At 55.5% G+C, this 22158-nt stretch overlaps 1 protein-coding gene across 19 annotated transcripts in view; it reads left to right on the forward strand.

Moving 5' to 3' along the window:
- PTPRF (protein tyrosine phosphatase receptor type F) overlaps window positions 1-22158 on the forward strand; it is a 99100-nt gene that overhangs the window by 43687 nt on the left and 33255 nt on the right. For 10 of the 19 annotated variants that reach the window (XM_074334573.2, XM_019751120.3, XM_074334577.2 and 7 more), the window contains 3 exons: window positions 5103-5291; window positions 11265-11282; window positions 14040-14150. In XM_074334573.2, the coding sequence (XP_074190674.1) occupies window positions 5103-5291; window positions 11265-11282; window positions 14040-14150 (318 nt within the window). The remainder of the gene's footprint in view (window positions 1-5102; window positions 5292-11264; window positions 11283-14039; window positions 14151-22158) is intronic. The other 9 variants (XM_074334576.2, XM_019751126.3, XM_019751123.3 and 6 more) reach the window with 1 other exon arrangement.

The following is a 22158-nucleotide window of genomic DNA, read 5'->3' on the forward strand; positions in this document are numbered from 1 at the left end:
TCCTGCGTGTCTCTCCAGGTGCACGTGTGTCAGCACACATATATCTGTGACTGCATGTCTCTACGTGTGTGTGTGTGTGCGTCTGTGTGCACTGCCTCTGCTGCATGAGTCTGTTTCCACAGGTGCCTGTCACTGCAGGTGCCCCTCCGCATGCACATGTAGGTTTCTGTTTTTGCACCTGTCTCTTTCCCCATGTATATCTCTGTGGCTGTGCCTGTTTCTAAGTGTCTGTGTGTTTAGACACAGGGTGGCCAGGCCCAACATTCACACGCAGCGAAGGGGGTCAGGCTTACAGATGGTGCCACCCCAGGGAGCCTGTATATGTGTGTGCCGGTGTGTGCCTGCATGTACACACAGACGCCATGGAGCTGGGTAAACAAGGGTGAGAAGGCTGTGCTGACAGAAGGTGCTGCCCACCCAGGGACCCTGCAAGGCTTCTCCATCTGTCGGCTTCCCTGGTGCAGCCCCCTCCCTCTGGCCCACACTCTGCCTTAGGCATCCCAGGCCGAACTGGACAAAGAGACTTGTGTGTGCTTTGTAGGGGTCTCAGCCGCCTCCCCGTCCTGTCATTTCAGCCAGCATAAGCTGATCCTCTGCTCACCCCCACCCTAGTCTCATCTGTCAGGACCCCAACATTTTCCTTAGCTCCAGCCAGACTCACCTTCCTATTGTCTCCGAACCCTCCCACAGCCTTTGCTCAGGCAGTCCCTCCCTCCCCCCAGAAAGCTCCGCCTGCCTCCCCTACTCAAGTGTTTCCTACTCTTACATCTCCTTCCTCTTCCAGGAAGCCACCAAGGTAGCAGGTGAGCTCTGGGTTTGAACGGATACACACCACTGCTGTGGTACCTCAGCCAAACTCCTGCACCTCTCTGAGCCTTAGGCTCCCAGCCTCCCCCTTTACCACCCCCTCCCCCAACACACACACAACCCTGTCATCTTCCTCTGCCTAGTGGGGACAGCAGGAAAGGGGTCAGGCTTCCCTCTGCAGTATCTAAAAACAAGCACGGTTTGGAGCAGGAGCCATTTGTACACATGGGCGCCCACCACAGGTACACAGAGGTCTGTGCCAGCAGAGCCTGGGGAATGTGCGTGCACCCTACATGTGTGTGCTGCTGCAGTCCACAAACAGCTGTCGAGACTTGGACTCCTGGCACCTCTGAAGTCCCCTAAAGTCCCCATGGTCTTCTCCTGTCCCTTACGAGAGGGTGGAGAGACCTCGATCCCACAGGGACAGACGCTGCGGATGCCAGGCGTTGAGGCTGTGCGGCAGGTTTGGGGACCTCCCCCGTGCTGTGCTGCGCAAACGGTGTTGGAAGTAGCTAAGCATCCGTTGATCCTGAAGGACACCTAAGAGGGAGGGTTCCCTGGAGTTGGGAACCTGGGTCCTGGGAGGGGGCACAGAGGCTCCACCCAGGCCAGGAGGGAGGGGCTGCAGCTTCTTGGACAGTGATGCATGGACACGTGTGCACACGCAACCCTTCAGCCGCCTTGCCGTTGCCATGGTTACCGGGTGGCCTGGAAGGGGGAGGGGCCCTTCCTCTCCTCCAGTTCTGCAGAACAGGTTTTGAGGGGACTCTGTGTGACCTGTACATTAGGGTGTTGGAACGTGGGTGCTTGCCCACGGGTGGCCACGTGTGGGGACAGTCGAGTGTTCTGCAGTAAATAAAAACGCAGCAGTTTGTGTGCAGAGGGGTCTGCTGTGGAGCCACTGAGCCTGAAGACATCGGAAGGCGTGGGGGGGCGGGGCAAACCTTAAGGAAGTGAGCCAGGATAGTGGCAGGGCACCCCCAGAGGTGCGTCCTCACCTCCGCCTGCCCTGCTCAGGCCCAGCCCTGCCAGGTGTAGGGTCCCAACACCTGGTCTCATCCCAGCTCCCCTTCCCATCTAGCTGTGTGACCTTGGGCAGGTTTTTAGATGTCTCTAAGCCCCCGTTTGTTCATATACCTCAAGGTTTTGGTAAAGATTAAATTACTTTGTTAAGCATTTTAACTTAATACCTAGAAGGTACTGAATGCTTCATTAATGTAACCTTTTCTGCCTCACATCTGGACCTCAGTTTTCACAATTGTTGCTGGGTTTGGAGTGATCATGTGACATCTATATGAGGAATTCGCCTGGTCTTTAGCCTGAGCGGTTTAGGCTACAGTGAACCCAGCTCCTGTGGGTACCGGGGGTTGAAGGGGGTAAATGTGCCAGTCGGTGATGGGTCAGTTACAACAGTGTACATGCGCTCAGATTGGCCGGCCATACGGCGGCTGTCAGTAACCGGCTGCAGTCCTTGGCTATGTCTGAATGTGCTGGAGGCCCCCGAGTGAGCTTAGAAGGAAGAGACAGCACTGACTCCTGAGGGGCTGCAGTCTGCCTGCGAGGCACGCGTCTCCATCCTGAGGTGCAGACATGCAGCCTCGTGAGTTCTGCCTGGAAGCCTCCTTGGCACAAGGGACTGGCTTTGGGTCCTGCTGTTTTATGGACAGCTCTTTACACACGCCGGCTTTAAGCTCTGGCAGTGGGGCCTAAGGTATGATCTGAGCCAAGGACAGAGCCATTGAGGGTGCGATAATTGAGGGAAGAAAATTAATTGTCCTTAATTTGGCATAAATCCCAAAGACCTTCCCCGTGTGAGGAATTCAGAGTAGATTCCTGGGACACAGGGCTGCAGATGTTTGTACTTCTTTCCTTCTCCTTGATCAGTACTTTGCTGGTAGAGTTGGGGGCCAACTGACTCCTGGACTCTAACTCTGGCAGGCCCTGAACCCCCTCTGCACCCCGCACCCCACTGTTTAGGATGGGGGTACTTAGGAGGTAGGATTGATGTCTGAGAAGAGCTAGACTGGTGCCCGGTGGGCTAAGTTGGCTCTGGCAGTTCTGAGTGTCCCCTAGCTGCTGAGGAGGGCAGGGAAGGCGGGTGGGGAGCGCTGGGGCTTAGGCCCTTCCTGGGGCTTTCTGTGAAAGCAAGCAGCGGCGGGGCCAAAGGAAGCTGTTCCCCTGCTTGGTGCATCCCGAGTCCTGCCTCGTTTCCATTCTCCTTTTTCTTGCCACTGTTGAACATTTTCCTTTTTAAAATCAGCTGAAAGTTAGGATGCTGTGGTGTCATATTTACAGCCAAGGAGACGCTGGGGTCACATCTGGAATTTATAGGGCTGCAGGTCAGGAAGCTACCGGGAGAGGCTGGGAGGTGAGGCCATACTGGGAATTCTGCTCCCTACCCCTAAACCCCATCTCCTGATGGGGTCCCTTTGGGATGCACCTGGTAGTTGGAGCCTTGGCAGTCCATCCTGGGGGTCTGACATCCCAGAGAAGGGTGTCTCGCCCCTGCCTGCTGGGGCTCCTCCAGCTTCCTCTCCTGCCTGCCCCTCACCCCCACTCAGTCCCTCTGGGTCTCTCAGAGTTTCCAGGGAGGACAGCACTGCCAGTCTTTACTTTTCCTCCTAAGGATGCCACATGCCTTTTCCCTGGCATAGGACCTAACCTTAGCAAATGTCCCCAAACACCCCTCTTGTGCTGGGCCTGTAGGAGGGAGGTGCAGATCTGTGCTAGTCTCCTGGTCTCCCCTACCAGGACACTGACAATGGACAGTGTTCCCTTTTCCCTGTTGGGCGTGCCAGACATCCACACAGGTGGAGAGGCTCTGGCGAGTTCTCGTACACACTCTGTGGTTTGTTCTTGGGGAAGGGCCTCTCTCCAGCCCAGGATGCGGAAGGGGGCCCCAGGCCCTAGTCTTGGTACCTGTCGGCCCCAGTGGTGCAGCCCTTGTTAGTTACAGTAATAATGTCAGCTAATAGTCATTGAGAGCAGAGTCTTTGTCAGACACTCTGCAGCACCTCACACACATTATCATATGTACCGTGTTTCCCTGAAAATAAGCCCCAGGTAAGACCGTCAGCCAGACGGACGCATTTAGTACGTTATGATGATGTTCCAGAAGAAGATGACGTGACTGTATTTGAATAAATGTAGATTGTTGTACATGAAAAAATAAGACATCCCCTGAAAATATGCCCTAATGTGTCTTTTGGAGCAAATATTAATATAAGACCCAGTCTTATTTTCGAGGAAATACGGTAGTTCTCACGATGGCTTTACAAGGTGGGCACTTGAACACCATTTACAGATAAAAAGAGACAGAGAGGATGAGTCACACACCCAGGTCACAACTAGTTAGCGGTGGAAGTGGGAGTCCCACTTGGTCTGCACCACCTGTGCTCCCAGCCCCTTACGCTTCCACAGTGGGGAGAACGCAGCCTTGCTCCCCAGCCCCTGAGGGCTGGTTTAGGAGTCCATGTGCAGTGGGAGTGGGGGTGTGCTGCGGATGTCTGCTTCTGTTACACCCGTGGAAGTGACTCCTCTTTGAACTGGGAGATGCAGCCAGGGAGGAGTTTTGTTTCCCCCGTCAACTTTTGGTTTCCTCAGAGCTTTTTTATCTCCTTAGACTCCACATGCTCAGACATGGTCCCCAGGCCTGACAGTGGGCTGCAAGCTCAAGCCTGAGTGAGGGAGGAGATCATGGTCAAGGCTGCAGTAGAGAGTGGGCCAGAGTCAAGCCCAGGGGTGAGGGTGGCTCATTGGTAGGGCAGGAGGTCTTTGGAGTCATGGCCGGAACCCAGGCTGTGACATGCGGCTCTGCTATGCGGTGGAGCTAAAGGCTGCATGCAGGCAGCATCGGGGACACTGCATGTGCAGACGGGGATGGGGGAGGGGGTGCTGGACAGCACGAGGAGCCTTCAGGCTGAGTGTGGCTGTTGATGCCACCGTGTCAGCTGTGGGCCACCCACAGCCCAGCATTTGTGTAGCACTTTCTGCTGCAGCCAGCAGAGCATCAATCCTTGGTTTTCCTAGGGCCCAGAGAGGTAAGTGCTGACATCTTCAGTCTGAGGCATTGCTTCTCAGACCTGAAAACCGACTCCCTGATAAGGCAGTGTGGGCCCCACTGCAGCCCCCAGCCCTGTGAAGGGCAGGCTTGGGCACTGGGGCTCAGGGCTGTTTAGAAGTCAGGGACTAGAAAGAGAAGAATCTTGAGGATCCTAGCCAACCTGGGAGTCAGGGGAAGCTGCCCACAGAGGGGTGTCCTAGCCCTGACATGCACATCTGCTATTTGTCTGCAGAGGACCAGCTGCCCGCAGGGTTCCCCTCCATCGACATGGGGCCTCAGCTGAAGGTGGTGGAGAAAGCGCGCACAGCCACCATGTTGTGTGCAGCAGGCGGGAATCCAGATCCTGAGATCTCTTGGTTTAAGGACTTCCTCCCCGTGGATCCCACCACCAGCAATGGCCGTATCAAGCAGCTGCGTTCAGGTGAGCAGAGGGCGAGGGTCAAGAGGCCACGCAGGCGTGAGGAAAGGTATCTGGCCAGAACCCAGCACAGCCTTCCTTCTTGGGCCTGGGTGCCTGGGAGCCACAGGAGACCTCAGCCTGGGGCTGATCCTCCATGGCTAAGCAGAGGGCACCCAGTGGGTGGACTGGATCTTGCTATAGGCCCACCTGGCCCGGGAAGAGAGCTGGTCAGTGAGGGCTAGTTACTGGTGATTCTTTTACCTTCCCGAGATTGTCAGACTCCAGACTTTGGGCCAGCCCTGCTCCTCACAGCATGGGTGCCATGCCCAGTCTGGTGATGGGCTCTGCGAAGTTGTTCTGTGGGTGTTCATCCTCCACCTTTCCTGGAGCCTGGACTGAGAGGGGTCTGGATGATGCTTCCTTTTGCTTCTCCAGACCGCAGTGACAGAGGCCAAAGATGCCTGATTCATCAGGCTTCAAAAGGCCGGACTTTAGAGGCTTGGAGCCAGGGGGACTTGCTGCCGTCCCTCAGCCACCAGGGCCACCTGTCTCCTCTGGATGTCTCAGTAGAGCCAGCTTGGAGCCCTGGGAGCAAGGATGCCGTCTTGACCAGGAGGGAGGTGTCGCCCCATTGATCGATCTGCCCATGAGGCTCCCGCCAGGATAATTGATTCCGTTTTTGTGGGAACGGAGCAGGCGGGAAAGGAGGCTTGGAACCAGCTTAGCTGCATTCTGCATCTGCTGCCAGCATGGCTGGACCGATAGGCCTCGGTCTAGAAGTCTTCCTGCCAGCTGTGGGATTGGGGGCTCTGTCAGTGTGGCCAGTACTGGTCAGAGCCCCCGCTGCCCCTCAGTTATATCAGCACTGCACGGGAGGACACGACTCAGCTTGTTCAGGGCTCTGCCAGCTTCAGAGGCACCCTGCCACTCCCTGGGGTGCCAGCCCCTCCCCACTAACTCCCACCAGGTCGACACCCCCATAGGGCCCAGGGGAGGAGGGAGAGATGATTTGCCCAGCAGGGGCAGGATGCCGGCCCCAGCGATGGCCGCCTGAGACAGCCTACGAAGTGTTAGATCATTTAATTTAATTAAAACTCAACAAGATGGAGGCAGCTGTAACGCAGTTAATTAAAACAGCCATAATCAAGGCAGGAAACAGTCCGGCAGCATTTACAGCCGTTGCCCAGCGCTGCCCAGCGGCCGGCACGATTCAGCTCCTCTGCATTTCCCCACAGTCCCCCAGGCAGGCTCCCCGAGCAGCCAGATGGTCCTACCCGCAGGTCTGGCCTCCACCCTGAATGGCACTGACTGTCCGTGGCAGCAGTTCTGGGAAGGCACGCTGTCTCGCGCATTCGTTCATCAAGTATTTATGTAGTGCTTGCTGTGTGCCAGGCCCTGTGCCACCCATTCACTGCCCTGTGAGTTGGCTCCTGCCCAGTACTACACCCTCCTGGTCCTCTCAGCAGCCGTCAGAACCCCTTCCTCCTTCCTCACCACTCCCTCCCACACCTTCCTGGCTTTTCTCTTACTTCTCTATCTGCTCTGCAGCCTCTTCCTCTGCTTGTTCCCCCAGGTAGGGAACCCGTGAGCCTGGCCCTTGCCCCATGGACAGAGCCTTTCCCTGGGCCAGCTCACCCACTCCTGTAGCTTTAGGTGCCCTCTCTACTCTTGCACCTCCCAGTTCTGTGTCTCCAACCTAAACATCTTGCCTGAGCTCTAGACCAACACATTTATCTGCCTTGTGGGAGTCCCTCTGACCATGGTGAGTGATGACCTCCTCAGACAGCCTGCTCTTCTCCCACTGACCCTCTCTCTGTGAGTAGCAGCCCCCCAGCCTGAAATCTGGGACACACCCTGACTCCTCCTCCAGGAAGGAACCACCAAATCCTCTTGATTTCTCACCCCCATGGCTCTCAAGTTGGTCCCCTTGTTTCCTTTCACTGCCTTAGCCGTGTCTCAGGTCGCCCGACACTGCTCTCCCTGCCTCTGGGCTCTCCCCTTCAATCCATCCTCCAGCAGCTGTCAGAGTTTTCTGCTAATGTCCCTCGGTGCTCTAACAGTCTCCCTGCCTACATTGTCAGGTGTGCCCCTAAACAGAGCACACAGAACCCTTCTCTATCTAACCCTGCTCACTATTCCCGCTTTATCTCCTCAGGTCCTGCCTGCATCACTTACTCGTTCTGTGGCCTCAATTACTAAACTTCTTTGAGCTCCAGTATTTTCATCTGTAAAAAGGAGTTGCAGTTAGGACTAAGGGAGACAGTGTAAGTCAGAGCTTTAGTTTACTGCCTGGTGTATGATGAGGGACCCAGGAACAGAGCTTTTCTTATATCCGGTTCTCCCCACTTGCACTGAGGCACCCTGACCCCATCCTGGCCATTCACTCACATTCCCTAGTACGTGGAGCCCCACCTTCTCTGCCTAAGGCTACTCCTTCAGGATGTCCACTTTACATTTTTATCATCTGGCTCCAGCTCTGCTCACTTAGGCTGGGTACTCTTTACAGGGAGGGCCTGGGTCTGCCTTCCCTCTGCGAGGTCCCCACCCCCAGTGGCCAGCACAACCCAGCTTAGGACAGGTGTCTCTGAGCCCTTGTGGAAGAATGATTTCATGAACGTGACCTATGGGCCCTGTCCCTGCAGACTGATGTCCACTCCTGCTTCCCAAGTCCAGGGAAGACCTCTTTGTTTGACCTTTCCTGCCCCCTGGCAGCTGTGACCTGAGAGTTGTGGGCTGAGTAGCTGTTGGGATGGAACCAGATGGCGCCTGAGAGGACTCGGTCATCCCCCTTAGCAATAATGGACAGGACTCGCCCCCATCACTGCCTGATCCTAGCCCCTGGTTCCTGACCCTAGTGGCTGCGGCCCCTGTCCTGTTACCACTTAGGAAGGTGCTGGGGCTATTCCTTCCACACTTACAGGGACATCTCTTCATGGATTGGAATCAGGGCCCCCGAGCACTCAGCTATTTACAGGGACTTGCACAGTTTATGCATCATTGACAGTTTACAAAGTGCTTTGCTGCCTTTGGTTGCACTTGATTCTCCTGCAACCCTGAGAAGTAGGACAGGCCGGGATTATCCTGCCCACTCTACAGCTGAGTTAAGGGAGTCACCTGGGGTCACACATGGAGATGCAGGGTCAGGGAGCTCCCCTGTGGGGTTCCCAGGAGCCTTCTAGTATTACATATGCAGAACCTGGTGCCCAGGGAACGGCCAGACCCTGCTAGGGCTGAACTAGAGCCTGCTGGGCAGAACTCTACAGTCCTATCCTCTCCAGACCACACGCCCCCTCACCCCCCAACTGGTTCCCAGAACTCAGGAATCAGTGGGCCAACCCACAGCACATGTCACCAGAGCATGACCCCAGAGCAGAGCTAGGTAAGGGCAGCTGGCAGCATGTGTCCAGCTGTGAGCTCTGCTCAACAGGCACATTCCTCACTGAAGTGATGTGATGTGCTGCCACAGCATAAGCCTCCTGGAGAATTTGAACTTGAAACCCAGGGTGGACCCAAGAGAAATGGGGACAGGCTCCGGGAGAGTGGAAATCGAGTCAGGAGTAGGCAGCGTCACCAGAGCAGTGAGTGGGGGCTGACCTCCCAAGTGAGGCTCTGAGCTGCTGCTGGCTCCTTAGAGGAGCTGTTGGCCACACGCTCTGCCAAACCTGGACAGGGCCCCGAGGAAACCTTCCATGCTCCACTCTTCTTGGCAGCCTGAGTGTGGAAGCTGTCATCCCCATTACCGTCGAGGACAGCCTAACGCATATGTTCACGTGCTCACACAGAGAGCAGTGTTCTTCCACACCTCTGGCTCCTGAGCTGAAACTGCAAGACCTCGAGCAGAGATGCCAGCATCGGGCTGCCAGAGGAGGCCCGCTGGCCCCAGCAGATGGGACCCAGTGGGAAGTGCAGAGCAGTCCCTGGGGTGGGCCTGAGGCCTGTGGGCCTGAGGCCTGTGGCCCTGCACTCTGCTGGCCAGCCCCAGCTCTCATGGGAAGGGCCTGTCCCCCTACTCTGCCCTGCCATCCACTGGGTCTGCCAGGAGGCACGCCATCTACGTGTATCACGATTTCCCTTTGGCCTTAGTACACTAACACCTCTCCCAGGCACTTCTGACGTCTGGGTTCTCTCCAGTCTCCCACAGCCTTCTTGTGAAATGGAAAAGGCAAATTCTTCTTTCAGTTTGGTGTGCAAATGGCTGTTCTGAGATGTCCAGAGACTTGTCACACAGCAGGTTAGGTTTTAGAAGAGCTGGGGTCTGAAGCTAAGGATCTCAGACCTTGGCCAGTTACACTGCCACCCATTCCCAGGTCAGGCCAGGACTGTAGGAATACATTAGCAGCTGTCAACGTTTTGGTCTCAGGACTTCTGATTCTGAATATCAGAGGACCTCAAAGAGCTTTTGTTTATCCACCAGTATTTACTATGTTATATATTAAAACTGAGAAGATCATAAATATTTATTAATCCACTTTAAAATAACTTAAAAATCCATTACATGTTAATATAACATTTTTAATGAAAAATAGTTATATTTTCTAAAACAAAAATATTTAGTGAGAAAAGAGTAGCGTTGTTTTACATTTTTACAAATCTTTTTAGTTGGGGGCTTCATAGAAGATGGGTTGGATTCTCATATCTGCTTCTGCTTTCGGTCTATTCGTATGGCGATATCACTTCATGAGCCTCTGGAAAACTCAACTGTACATGAAAGAACAAGAGTGAAAAAGGCAAATAATTTCTAGTATTATGAAAACTATTTTACCTTGTGGAGCCCCTGAAAGGGTCTCGGACACTAAAGGGCCCTGGACCGAGTTTGGCGGATCACTGTGACGATGGTTCTTTCTAGACAATCTCTCTGCACCCCTGCCACACACCACAGGTCCCCACAGCTGCTCGTCTTCTCCCCAGCCTCTGTGTCTGCCGGCGGCAGCCTCGTCCAGTGGGAAGGCCATGAGCCAGACAAATCGGGTCAGTTCCTGCCACTTCACTCGCAAGCTTGTGCTCCTGAGTTTGGGCAGTTCGCTTAATGTTTCTCAGCCTCTGTGTCCTCGTTCCTACATGGAGAAGGATAATTCCTCCTGGGCGGGTATCATCAAGTTCAGTGAGATAGTTAGTGATCAGTGTTTGTCTCTCGGCACACTTCCCTCCCCCAGAAGTGGACAGAGAGGAGCAGAATGGACAGCTCTGGGCCTGGGCCTGCCCACAGGCTCCTCACTGCTCTGGGTGAGGCAGTGGTAGAAGAAGGGCATGAGCACTGCCTCAGAGGAGGCCCCCATTGGGAAGGGAGCCTGCTGAGACCACATCCTGGCCCTGCACGGGACATTTGGAGGGCGAGCACTTGGCCCTCTGGTTCCTGATTCCCAGGGTTGTGAAGCTCTGAAGAGGCAAGGGGTGGGCACTGGCCTCTGGCTCTCACCAGTCAGGTTGGGGAGAAGCTCAATAGTCACTCAGTTTTTAGCAGGGTTGATTGGGCTTCACAGGGAATCTGCCACTGGGTTGTGAGCTCAACCACATCCATGGCAGGTGGGCTGGTGTGTTTGTTCAGGGAGACCTGGCCCTTGTGTCTGCTTAAATGCCCTGGTTTGTTTTGGTAAGTGCTTTGTTTTGCAATCTACCCACCTGTGGATTTGGGTGGCCTTGCACGGTGGGGTTGCTACCTTTTCTTCACCACCACCCGCCATTGGCCTCAGCCCGCAGGGTCTGGTCTGTAGGAACCCTGACTCACCGTCCTGATTCCTGTCACCCCCAGCCCTGCTGACCCCTGCCCCACTCTCTCCTTCCTCAGAGCAGTGCCAGTGTGACCTGCTTCACCCACACTCACCTGGTGCTTGCCCACACATTACCTGCGTCAGCCTAACCCAAGCCTCGATTTCTTCATGTATTGAAGGCCCTTTCTCGTGTTTTATTTTTATCTGATTTGGCTTTTTGTGGCTTTCCTTCCTTTTGTACTAATGCTTCTCTCTGATCTTATTTGCATTCAAATTACCTCGCCAGGTGGTTCACCAATTAGAGGTAAGAATGCTGTCCGTGCATCTCGCCACGCCTTGCCACTGCCGTCACCACCACTCCATCCCGTCCAGTCCGTCACCTCCCCCATCCCCATCCTGACCGCCAGCCTCCTCATCTCCAGCTCTGGCCCCCTCAACACCACCGGCCACCACACACATCCACTCTCGGTCATTCCCTCCTGTGGACTCATCCATTGCAAGTCTGGATTGTGCAAATACTCGGCTGAGCCCTGCCTTGGGGACAGCAAGCCCTACTGCCCGGGCCTTCTGGGCCAGCCCCACAGAAGGGACCTGTCGGCTACCGCAGTGAAGCCAGCCAAGCCTCGTCCCCAAGGCTGGCCACAGAGGGAGTCTTCCTGTGAGGTGGGGGAGTGTGACCAAGCCTTGCCTTTTCTCTTGAGAACCTGCTTTGTCGTGGGCCCTCAGTTATTACTTATCTTCTGTTTAACATCCTGGCCCTAGAGTAGAATGAGGACCAACCCATAAATCCCTCAGCCCAGCAGACATAGGAGGAACATGCAGTAAAGATTTTAGTGTAGATACTGAAATGGCAACTGAGAAGTACAGGGTCTGATGTGACTAGGTTCCGTGACCATCAGCCCTGGCTGCTTGCGTGCGGCAGGGCCCTACAGCCTGGGGGCTCAAAGCCCAGACTCGACTCAGATCCCCATTCAAGTGCGACTCACCACCTGCATGACCTTCAGAAAATCAATTCCTCTCTCAGAAGTCTGTTTACTCCTCTTTAAATTGGGGCCCTGGTCCTACCTCGTGGGACTGTAAGGATGGAGGAGAGGATGAGGATTGGGACAGTGTCTGGCTCAGAGCAGACACCCTGTAAATGGTTGCTTCTACTGTGATTTATTTTTATCATTTTCTCCCCACCTCTCAGTGTCCTTGGGTACTTCTAGACCCTCAGAGTTCAAGGCCAGGGTGGTCTCAGCACAGAAGTTGGGCCTGGGAAGAGCAGTTGCCTCCCTATGGAGGTTGGTTCCAGATTTGGGGGTTTCTGTGTACAAATAGGCTCAGGGTCTATATTGGGTCCCTGGATCAGTTCTGACTCTTGGCCTAGGGGAGCCTCCTCGCCCAACAGGGGTCTCACCCAGGCACTACTTCCTGTTCCTGCCTGTGGCACCAGTCTGTGGCACCACCGCCCCAGCTGAGCTGACCTTAGTGCAGCCCTGCCCGTCCAGGGATGTGACCCCCACCTGCTCGAATGAACATTTTCTGTAACAGCGTCCGTCCATTTCATGAACATGACCTGTTGGGTGCCCTTAGACTGCTCTTGCAGGAGATGGGTATTTGACATGTGCCCTGGGCCCTCATGCTCCTTGATGCCCAGTGGGGAGGGCTGACGCCAGGACCACAGAGCAGGCCAGCCCTTTGTTCTGTATCCGGGCCGAGCCTGGGCAACCCCTTCCCCCATCTCTAGCTCCTGGGCCCCTGGGTATTCACAGCCCCTCCTGCTGCCCTGGGTCTGGGTGGTGGAAGAGGGATGCGAGGCAGTGAAGGCGATAGAGCTCGGACCCATTGTGGTCCTCCCCTGGGGCCCGGGCTGTGAAAGGGTTTCTTGGAACTCTACCTGTGGCTCCTGTCCAGTCCAGTCAGGTGGGGTCCCACAGGTTCTGTCTGTGTTCTGTGTGGGAATGACTGTAAGCCAGCCTGGGCCCTGGGAGGATTGGGGTTCTGAGGGTCACTCTGGCTGTTCTGTGCAGGTGGTGGTTTTCTGTCAGGGTGTGTCCTATGGGGTTATTAACTGTCTGCTGGACTGTCCTGTGTGGGTGTGATTGTCTGTCGGCTTGTTCCAGGGAAGCGCTGTTACCTGTGCCTTAGGGTGTTACTGTCACAGACAGCTTGCCCAGTGTACTCTCACAAGCAGTTTCTTCAAGTGTTTCTTGCCTGGGCTGGGGGTAGGTGGCCAAGTGAAGTGGTTTCGGCCTCCCCCCACCCACTGCCACCCTTGCCTTGGGCTCCCCCACCTAGCCCTACCAGGACTGGCCCTGAGCCCAAGTTTTCTCTACCCTCTGTGAAGTCCTTTTCAGCTGCTCCCCCAATTCTGGCTCCTGTGTGTCCGTCTGCGGCCAGAGCAGCCCCTCAGGGCACCGGCCCGAGTAGGAGCTACAGCCTCCATTAGCCTCCTGAATTATGCAGGAGCCGTGGTGGGTCGAAGCACTTTAGTGGGACCAAGCTGAGGAGAGGAGCCGGAATGGGTGGGTCTGGCAGGGTGGGTGTGGGGTGGGAAGGAAGGATGGGTGCTGTGAGCAGAAGCTGCTGGGTACCAGACCCCCAAGGCAAGCCCCTTCTTTCCTGTGGGTTCTGGTGGATGGCAGATTCCCAGGCTCTTATCTTATGAGGGCATTGCATGCTTGCAAATCCCAGGCTGGCAGCTCTACAAGCTACTCCCACCCACGCCTGGCTCCTTGTGGCCTGGCCCAGCCGGGAACACTAATGGGGATGCTCACTGGCAAACAGGCTCCAGTAATGGCTGCAGCATGGTGGGCACTCAGTGGAGTTGGGGGGTAGGGGTAGAGCCCCTGGCAGAGCCGATAGGCCCAACTGGACTGCAGGATGGGGCAGGATTGTGTTCCAGAGTGCAACCCTTGGTTCCAGCCAGGAGGCCACTGGGCTAGTCAGGGAGAACTTCCAGGAAGCAGCACTGGCACTGGGGTATGGCCCCAATGCAGCGTCTGGTCAGCACAAGCCACAAATGCTGTCAAGACTCCTCCCCATGTTCCAGGCTTGAACTCTCTTTATGCCCCCACAGGTGCCTTGCAGATTGAGAGCAGCGAGGAATCGGACCAAGGCAAGTACGAGTGTGTGGCGACCAACTCTGCAGGCACACGCTACTCGGCCCCTGCCAACCTGTATGTGCGAGGTAAGGACTCAGGCAGTGCCCGGCCCTGTCTGCACAAAGCTGAGCTGCTCCTGCTGGGCATGCTGCCCGGAGCCCTTGGTGTGGACACATGGGAGGCTGTCACGGGCCCAGTCTCTCTTTCTTCCCGCCTCTTTCACAGCAGTCATGACAGCAGCCGCAGCAGCTCCCGCTGGGCAGCCTCCTGATGTCCGCCACTACTCTACCTTCCTTCCCTGCAGGCCCTTTGGGAAGCAGCCACTCTTGGGAGCATTTGTGTCTCTTGTAGGTCCTGCCACATGGGCCCAGAGCCCCATGGGAGTCTAGAGCCTTCCGAGCAGACGTGTGTGAGTGAGTGTGTGTGTGTGAGTGAGTGTGTGTGAGTGTGAGTGCAGGCATGAACATTTATGTGTAAACGTGCACACCAGCCTGGTCTTCCTCCAGTCTGTCCTGTTCCCCACCCCCAGCAGGGTGCGCTCCAGGCCAGGTGTGCCTGCCCTCTGGCCAGGTCTGCCTAGGGCCTTCCTGGAGGGGGAGCTAGCTGTCCTGTCACCTGCCAGGACCCTTGAGTAGGGGGTAGGCTGAGGCAGCCCTTCAGGTGAGCACCTACCATGCTCCAGTGTCCCTTGCTGGGACTAAGTGGATCATGCACTTTCACAAGTCTAGGTGCACAGCAGAGAGGGTCTGGGGACTGTTTTGGAGTGTCTAGTCTCTGCTATGATCACAGCCCAAGGGCGACCAAAGCTGACCACCTGCTGCTTCCTGAGACCACGTTGAGTCTGGTGTGCACAGAGCCCGGGAGGGACCTTGGGAGCCCCTCCTGCCCCGCACTGTCCCCTCGCTTAGCTCTCCTGCACAGATGGGCATCATTAAAGGGAACCCGTCTCTCTCAGGGGATTTGTGAAGGAAAGTGGCTACAGCTTCCTTGCACTGATGATTTCATCACACTTAGTGCAGCTTCACAAGGGTTGCCTCCTGTCTGCCCAGGGCCAGGCACAGGGTGGGACAATGGCAGTGGCCTGTCCCACCTTTTGGGGCTCCATGGTCAGACAGGGCAGAGAGAATTAGGCCATCAAGTATGTACTTACTGAAGGGCTGCTGTGTGTCAGGGCACAGGTTTCTGAGAGACCACAGGCTCCCAGCCCGTTTGTTATTAGGCAAATTGCCTATCAATGGATGGTGCTTAATTGGAGTTGGGGGTGGGGTGTAAGATGGGAAGTCCATGCTGCCTCCCTTGTGAGGTGTCCTGCACGTTGAGGCTCACCTGCGCTGTTCCACAGCCTGTCTTAAGGAACGGCATCAGGGCAGGGAGGCCAGGAGCTTAAGAGCTACCTTAAAAGGCCAAGATGAATGTTGTAAATTACACAGCCTGCCCCCATTCCCCACTGAAGCTTCAGGCAGAGCTTCTGACAGGCACACGGGCCTGACAAGTCCCCTCTAAGAGACGAGCAGCTGGAAAGACCATTCTTTGTCAAAGAACTGCATCCTCCCACCTGGACCATTCCAAATGTCAGGCGGTCCTGACCAAGCACTTCTTCCAAAAGACCATAGGGTGCAGAGAGTGGAGATCCTGCAGCTCAGCAAGAAAGCTGTGTGGACACCTTTCCTGGGGCAGAGCTGCAGGAGGCCATATAGAGGCAGGAGAAGGCCCAGACCCACGGGTGGATGAACCCTGTGTTGTCATCTTGGCTGGGCAGTGTTCTCCGAAGTCACCATCACACTGGCCTCAGCCCTGAGGCAGGACAGTGGGTCTCTTTGGGGATGACCTGAGCTTGGCTATTGTAGCTGACAGCTTGAGCTCTGACCCTCAACCCATTGGAGCCTCTCTGTCTATGGGGCCCCCACTGTCCGTACCTGCTGGACTCAGTCAGGACTCTGACTAGCTCCTGCTATGTCCCATCCCACAACCCCACCAGGTCTTCCTGAATTGCCTTCCTTGCCATTCCCATGGTCTTTTGGGCAGGGAATGTGGGGATTCTTTTAGTTTTAGCGCCACTTGCCCGGGACCCTAAAACAGGCTGTCCCAACCTGGCTTTAGTTGTCTCTCCCGCTCTGTGTTGCACACACATTTCTGTCGGCCTTGCTATCTCAGGGCCAGTCCTCAGTCTGTCTCCAGGCCCTCTCTGAACTTGCACCTGCCCTGCGCCGCCGAGAAGGACTTGCCCTAAGACAGGCCCTACTGTCCAGATTGTAGACACCTGGGAAACCCTGCTCTTAGGACCCTTGCCTCTGGGGTTGCCTCTGCCCTCATCTCAGTCCTGGCACAGCTCCTGCTTTGTGCTCCCAGCAGTGCTGAGGGCCCACCGGCCCAGCTCCTCTACCCCAGCCTCTGCTGTGCTGGTCCCCAGCTCAGTATCCTGAACTCGGCCTGTGGGTGGGCTGCCCATGGAGATTCCCCCGACCCCACCACCAGGGCTCGCCTGCCCGTCTGCAGAGCAGCTGTGTTAATCCTCCAGGCCGGTGGGATACCCTCCCTGGGCGTCAGCTAGCAGGATCTGAGCCTCAGCATCTGGGGCAGTGAAGTAGACTCGAGCCGGGTTTCTCAACCTTGGCACTATTAAGGTTTTGGGCCAGATAACTTAGTTGTGTGGGGCGGTCCTGTGCATTGTAGGGTGTTTAGCAGCATCCCTGGCCCACTAGATGCCAGGAACACTCCGTAGTCATGACAACCCAGACTGTCTCCAGACCTTGCTCAGTGTCACCTGGAGAACCCCCCCCACCCCAGTTGAGAACCGCTGCTCTGGATGAATGGCCTCCCACTGGCAGCCATCTCCACCTGCCATTCACTCTTGTCCAGTAAGCTCAAGGCCGCGTCTCCTCCTCAGATTTGGCTTCAGTGTCTACCCCACATCCCTCATCTGTCCCCCAGACTCTCGGGGCTCCCACTGCCTCTCTGAGGCCTTGCGGTTGACTCATTTAATGGGACAGTGAGTGTAAAGCTCCTGGCATGGCGCCAGGCGTGCAGGAAGTGCTTGGCAGTCAGTAGCCACCGCTGTTGTTGGGATAGCACTGTTGGGAGATGGATGTATCCTCCAGTTACGTCTGACTTTGCCCACAGTTGCACACAGCTCCACCCACAGTCTGGCAGGCCCAGGCAGGCCTGGCGGACCGGCCTCTCTCTCTCACCATCCACCTCCCCCCACCCCCACCCCCAGTGACTCACTCTCTCCTTCCATTCACAGCCTCTCTCTCCTCCAGCTCTCAGGACGTACAGCTGCCTGGGCCAGGGCAGGGCCACACCCTCTGCAGAGCCCGCCCTACCTGCCCCTGACTTCCCCCCCTCTCTTCAGAGAGCTAGCTGCTGGGCCACAGCTGTCTCTAAACAGGACGATATCTCCACGGCCTTTCTCCCCACAGGTGTCCAGACCAGCTCCGCACACTGTGGTACTGTGCAGCGTGGGGCTTCCTCATGGTGGCGGGGTTCTAGTGGCCCATGTTCCTGGTGGGTTTGTGGGCTGGGTGGGCTCCTACCCCAGAGCCCAGCTCTCTGGGTCTGTCCGAGCTGTGGGGTATGCGTGAGACATGGGGGCCTGCCTGTGCCCCCTTCCACCCCTCCCCGTCCCGCCCTTGGTGTCCCAGCACCTGCCAGAGTGACTCAGCCCTGTCCACTGTGTCCTCCATGAGTCCTGAGTCTTTCGTGAGCGGCGTGGTCCGTGTGCACCTGCGTGCACGTGTGTGTGCGTGGGGCACAAGAGTCTTGTCTCGTTTCCGTGCTGTGTGGGCAGATGAAGGTTGGCCTGTTTTTACTCTCTCTGTGTTTCTCCTTGTCTTTTTTTTATTCCCTCCTCATCCTCATCGCACTCTGCCATCAACCCAAACTCTCATCTCTCAGATCAGCGAGAAGGTTGGTCCTTTTCACTTCTTATCCATCTACAGTTCGCCCGTCGATGGGATGCTCCCATCAGTAGGGACCAGCGGGCACGGCCAGCTCCCTCGGGCTCGTTCCAGCCAGGCCTGCCCGCCAGTCAGGCTCTGCTCTCTGTTGTTTGGGCCGGCAGGCGGGCAGGACCAGGGGTGGGTGGGCAGGCCCCCCTGCCCCGCATGTTTCTGCTGCTTGGGTCCCTGATGCACCTCATATCTGCATGTCCCCTTAGCTGGGCTCCCCTGCAGGGGTGGTTGGGCAGGCATGGTGCATGGCACGAAGCTGCACCCCACCTTTGTGCCCGGGCCAGGCCAGATGTCTGTTCCAGGTGGAGCTCAGGCGAGGTTGTGGGAGCTGTAAGAGCCATAGTGCTTTATGTGTACCTGTGAGGCTTTCCACAACCCGCACTCACCTAAACTCCATGTTTGCCTGAGTTCAGCTAAAACCACTGGGAAGACAAAGGGAAAAGGCTCATCTAGAATGAGCTCACCCCTCCAGATCCGGCAGCACAGGACCAAAGTCCTGCAGTGTCTGCCCTATCTTGCCCCTACCAAGGCTCAATGGGGCACTGCCTGTCCTGCCTACTGAGCTTAGTGTCCGTGGCACAGGCTGGGTGGCGTCATCTTGGCTCACTGAAGAAATCTCCTATCTTGTCTTTTCCCTCTCTGGCCAGATCCAAATGAAAAGCTTCCCACCTACCCCAGGCCCCTCTGTCTACCCGAGTCTCCCAGACAGCTCACATTTCTTCAGCTCCAAGCTGGGTGCTGGACATTCAGACCCAAGGAGTTCACACCTGACTGAATGGTCAACTACAGCTTAATGAGGCCCACGTAGGAGCCCAGAAGAGGCTCAGTCACAGGTTGGGAAGGGCTTCCTGGGGACTCTGCTCCAGCCCAGTCCAGAGCAGGCTTACGTGGGGCTCGGTTCTCAGCCCACCCATACGGGCTAGCGGTTCTTCTTGTGTCACATGGTCTGATTGGTCAGAAGAGGCTCACCTGTCCACTGGGCTTTGTACTGAGCCCCAGGGAGCAGAGCTGGGCCACCTGGTCCCCTCTGCATCATCTCTGGCTTGAGTTTCCTCCATGAGGGAGAGGGAGCCAGTTTGGAGGAGGGCTGCGGCCTCGGCTCAGATATCAGCCCTGAGCACCCATCCATACGCACTCCTGAGCTCGGGGGCATTTCGGTTACACCATTTCGCTGACCAGGCGGATCTCCCCGGGCAGTAAGAAAACAGTCATCAGCAGAGACAGCCCAGGCCACAGCTGCCTCCCCCTACGCCCCTTTCCCCCGCCTACCTGGTCCCTGGTCCCTTGTCTGCCTTCTCCCATCAGTGGTCCCACCAAAGATAAGCATGTACACAAATATTTAACGGGAAGGCAGAAATGAGTTTCTAAATATTCCGGGGAGATTTGCTGGGCTGGTAATTTGTTTGGCGCTGATAATTACATCTTACATTTTTCTAGCTTTACTTAAAACTGTGTGCCGAGCGCGCCAGCATTTAATTACTGCTCTGCGGCAGCCACAAGGTTATTTATTAAAGAGTTATTTTATCTTGATACAGTGGATCCTGCCCCTTATCCCCTCCTTAATGTTGTGTTATTTTCATCAGAGAAATTTCCGCGAATGAATACAGATTGCGGGGCAGCCTCCCCCTGCGATTAGGCTGTCACTCCACTGAATGCTGGTGCCTCCGGGCGCCACACCACCCTATTATAGAGATTGTCAGCGCAAATAATTAGACTTAAAAGTTACAGCTGAAATATAATCCAGAAATGGCAGGGCCCTGTTTTGGAAATTGTCTATAAAATGTCAGCACTCAGGATGCACAGGGAACAGTAAGAGACCAGTATTGTTGGAGCTGAAGATTAGACCCTAAGTACATTTTTCCCGGCTCTGGTTTTTCCTCCCCTGCTGTTGATTCTGTCAGTAGACTGGGTCCTGGGCAAGTCCAGTCCCTTTTGGAGGCCCTACGTTTGTGACGGCGAGAGGAATGATGGGGGGTGGGGAGTGCTGCTGCAGTGAGGTGCCAGCCAGTTCTGGCTGTTGGGATGGGTGGGCTGTCCGGGCAGATGCAGGATGCGGGGTTCCACAGGCACTGGCGATCCCAGGAGGTCGTCTCTCACTTCTCTGCCTGTGTGGCTGAAGCCCAGTGTCTATGAAAGCATCAAGGGTTACACACCCAGGAGTCTCTTGCCTAGTACTAAGGATGACCCTGAGGGTCCCAAACTCATCCTTAGCCCCTAGAGTTCTCCCTTCCACCTGCATCTGTGTGTGTGTGTGTGTGTGTGTTGGGGGCGGGGGGATAACTAAATAAAACTCCTCTCATTGTTAGCTCCTGTAGGGCCTCCATTTCCTAACGGAACAGAAGACCTTGTCCTTTAGGGGCTATTTGGGGTTAAGTCCAGTCAACTTTCTATACTGCTTAGGTTGGAACCTAGGGTTTATTGATCAAGGACCTACTTCCTTTTCTTGGGGCTCTTTGTTCTTATTTCCAGGGACCTGAGCAGGCCCCAAGATTCCACCATTGACTGGGGTCAAGCTTGCAGCCAAGACCTCTCCCCTGACACAGGCTCTCTAAGTCCCATTCTTTTACCAACTGGAGAATATATTCTCCTGCCAGCTTTGGCCAACCCAGAAACCCAGAAGCTTCTCCCTGGAGCTTCCTGGGTCTCTTTATTTTTCAGCTGTCAGCCAGGGCTCAAAAGGACATGAGCTTATCACACAGACCTACTTGTAGTACATGCGTAAACTTGGGCATGTCACTTACAGTATCAGCCTTAAGTCAGTTCCTTTGTCTGTAAATGGGAGCATGGAAACCTTCAGCACATAGTAAGTGCTCACGAGTGGTTTCTCTTTCCCAAAATGCCATGAACGAGAAGATGAGGCAGTCACTGGCTGAGAGACTTGGTCAGTTAAGGCTGCTCCCCTGTGCCTTTCTGCTCGAGCCTGACCTGCGTTTCATTGGCAGGCCTGGGCCTGGTCTGCAGACAGGCCTGCCTACGTTTCTGCTCCCGTGGCCTGCCCCTCAGGCCTACCTCCAGAGCCCAGAGGGTGCCTACACCACCAGGCTAGTCAGTGATTCTGTCTGTGCCTTCTAGCTGCACCGTTGTGCAATTTGGGGAATGTGCTCAGTAGAGGCTCTTTGTTGCAGCTTCTTGCCAGCTGTGCCCTGGGATCCACCTTTTCTCTGCCACATAGAACTCTATCCGTGACGTGCTATCATCGTTCAGTGTGGACTTCCAGCGTTAGGACAAGTGACAGAAACCCACTTATATCAGCTTAAGCAAAACAAGAAAACAGCTGTCTTACCATAGAAGTAGATTTGGTGTGTTAGGCAGGGCTGGACCCAGATATTTAAACAGTTTGGGTGGGCATTTTGTCTGTCCTTGTCTCAGCTCTGCTCGCCTGAGTTGACTGCTTTGTTATCAAGCAGGTCTCATGTTGTGAAAGGTGGTTCCCAGTCCCTCTAAGGTTAACCACCACAGGAGAGAGAAAAGGTCTCTGTTCTGATAGTTTTTGCAAAAGTTCCAAAGGCTGTATCTCATTAGCCAGATCTGGGTCACACACCTCACTTAGCAAGAATGGGGTGGTTCCTCTAAAGGAAATGAGGATGCTAGTTCTGAAAGGTAGAATGCTACATGTCTGTGAGACACTGAGACCCCAGTGAGCCTGGGGACACAGGGAAATGACCCAGCCTATACCAGTCATGCCTGGCCCACTCAGGACTTGCAGTGTTTCTGTTCTGTCTGGAGGCCTCTGCAGAGTGAGGTGGTGTGGATGGAGTGGAGGCAGGAGCTGAGTACGGTGGGGTCCTGTAGTCTGGGCTGAGGAGTTGTTGGGGAACCATGCAGGAGTTTTTTCAACAGGGATGTGAGCAGATTTGTGCCAGCTGTTTGTGGAGGGCCAGCTACTGGGGCAGCGCCTGGAGGGGGCGAGGCAGGAGAACAGTGCAGCACCCAATGGAGCAATCCAGGGAAAGGTGGTGGTGGCTTAGATTTTGGTGGTGCCAGTTGCCCGTGGAAATTAATGGGTTTGAAAGGTACCTTAGATAGTACGTTAACAGGACCTGATGACTGCTGGATGTCTGGTCTCTAGGCCGCAGCTTCACCCCCGTGCAGTGAGGTTGGAGGTTGGAGCAGGTAGTCTCTGCGTTTGCTTCCAGCTCTGATG

Source organism: Rhinolophus sinicus, chromosome 14 (genome assembly GCF_057876585.1).
Source record: "Rhinolophus sinicus isolate RSI-liver-muscle chromosome 14, RSI-T2T, whole genome shotgun sequence".
In the NCBI taxonomy this organism is placed as follows: Eukaryota; Metazoa; Chordata; class Mammalia; order Chiroptera; family Rhinolophidae; genus Rhinolophus; species Rhinolophus sinicus.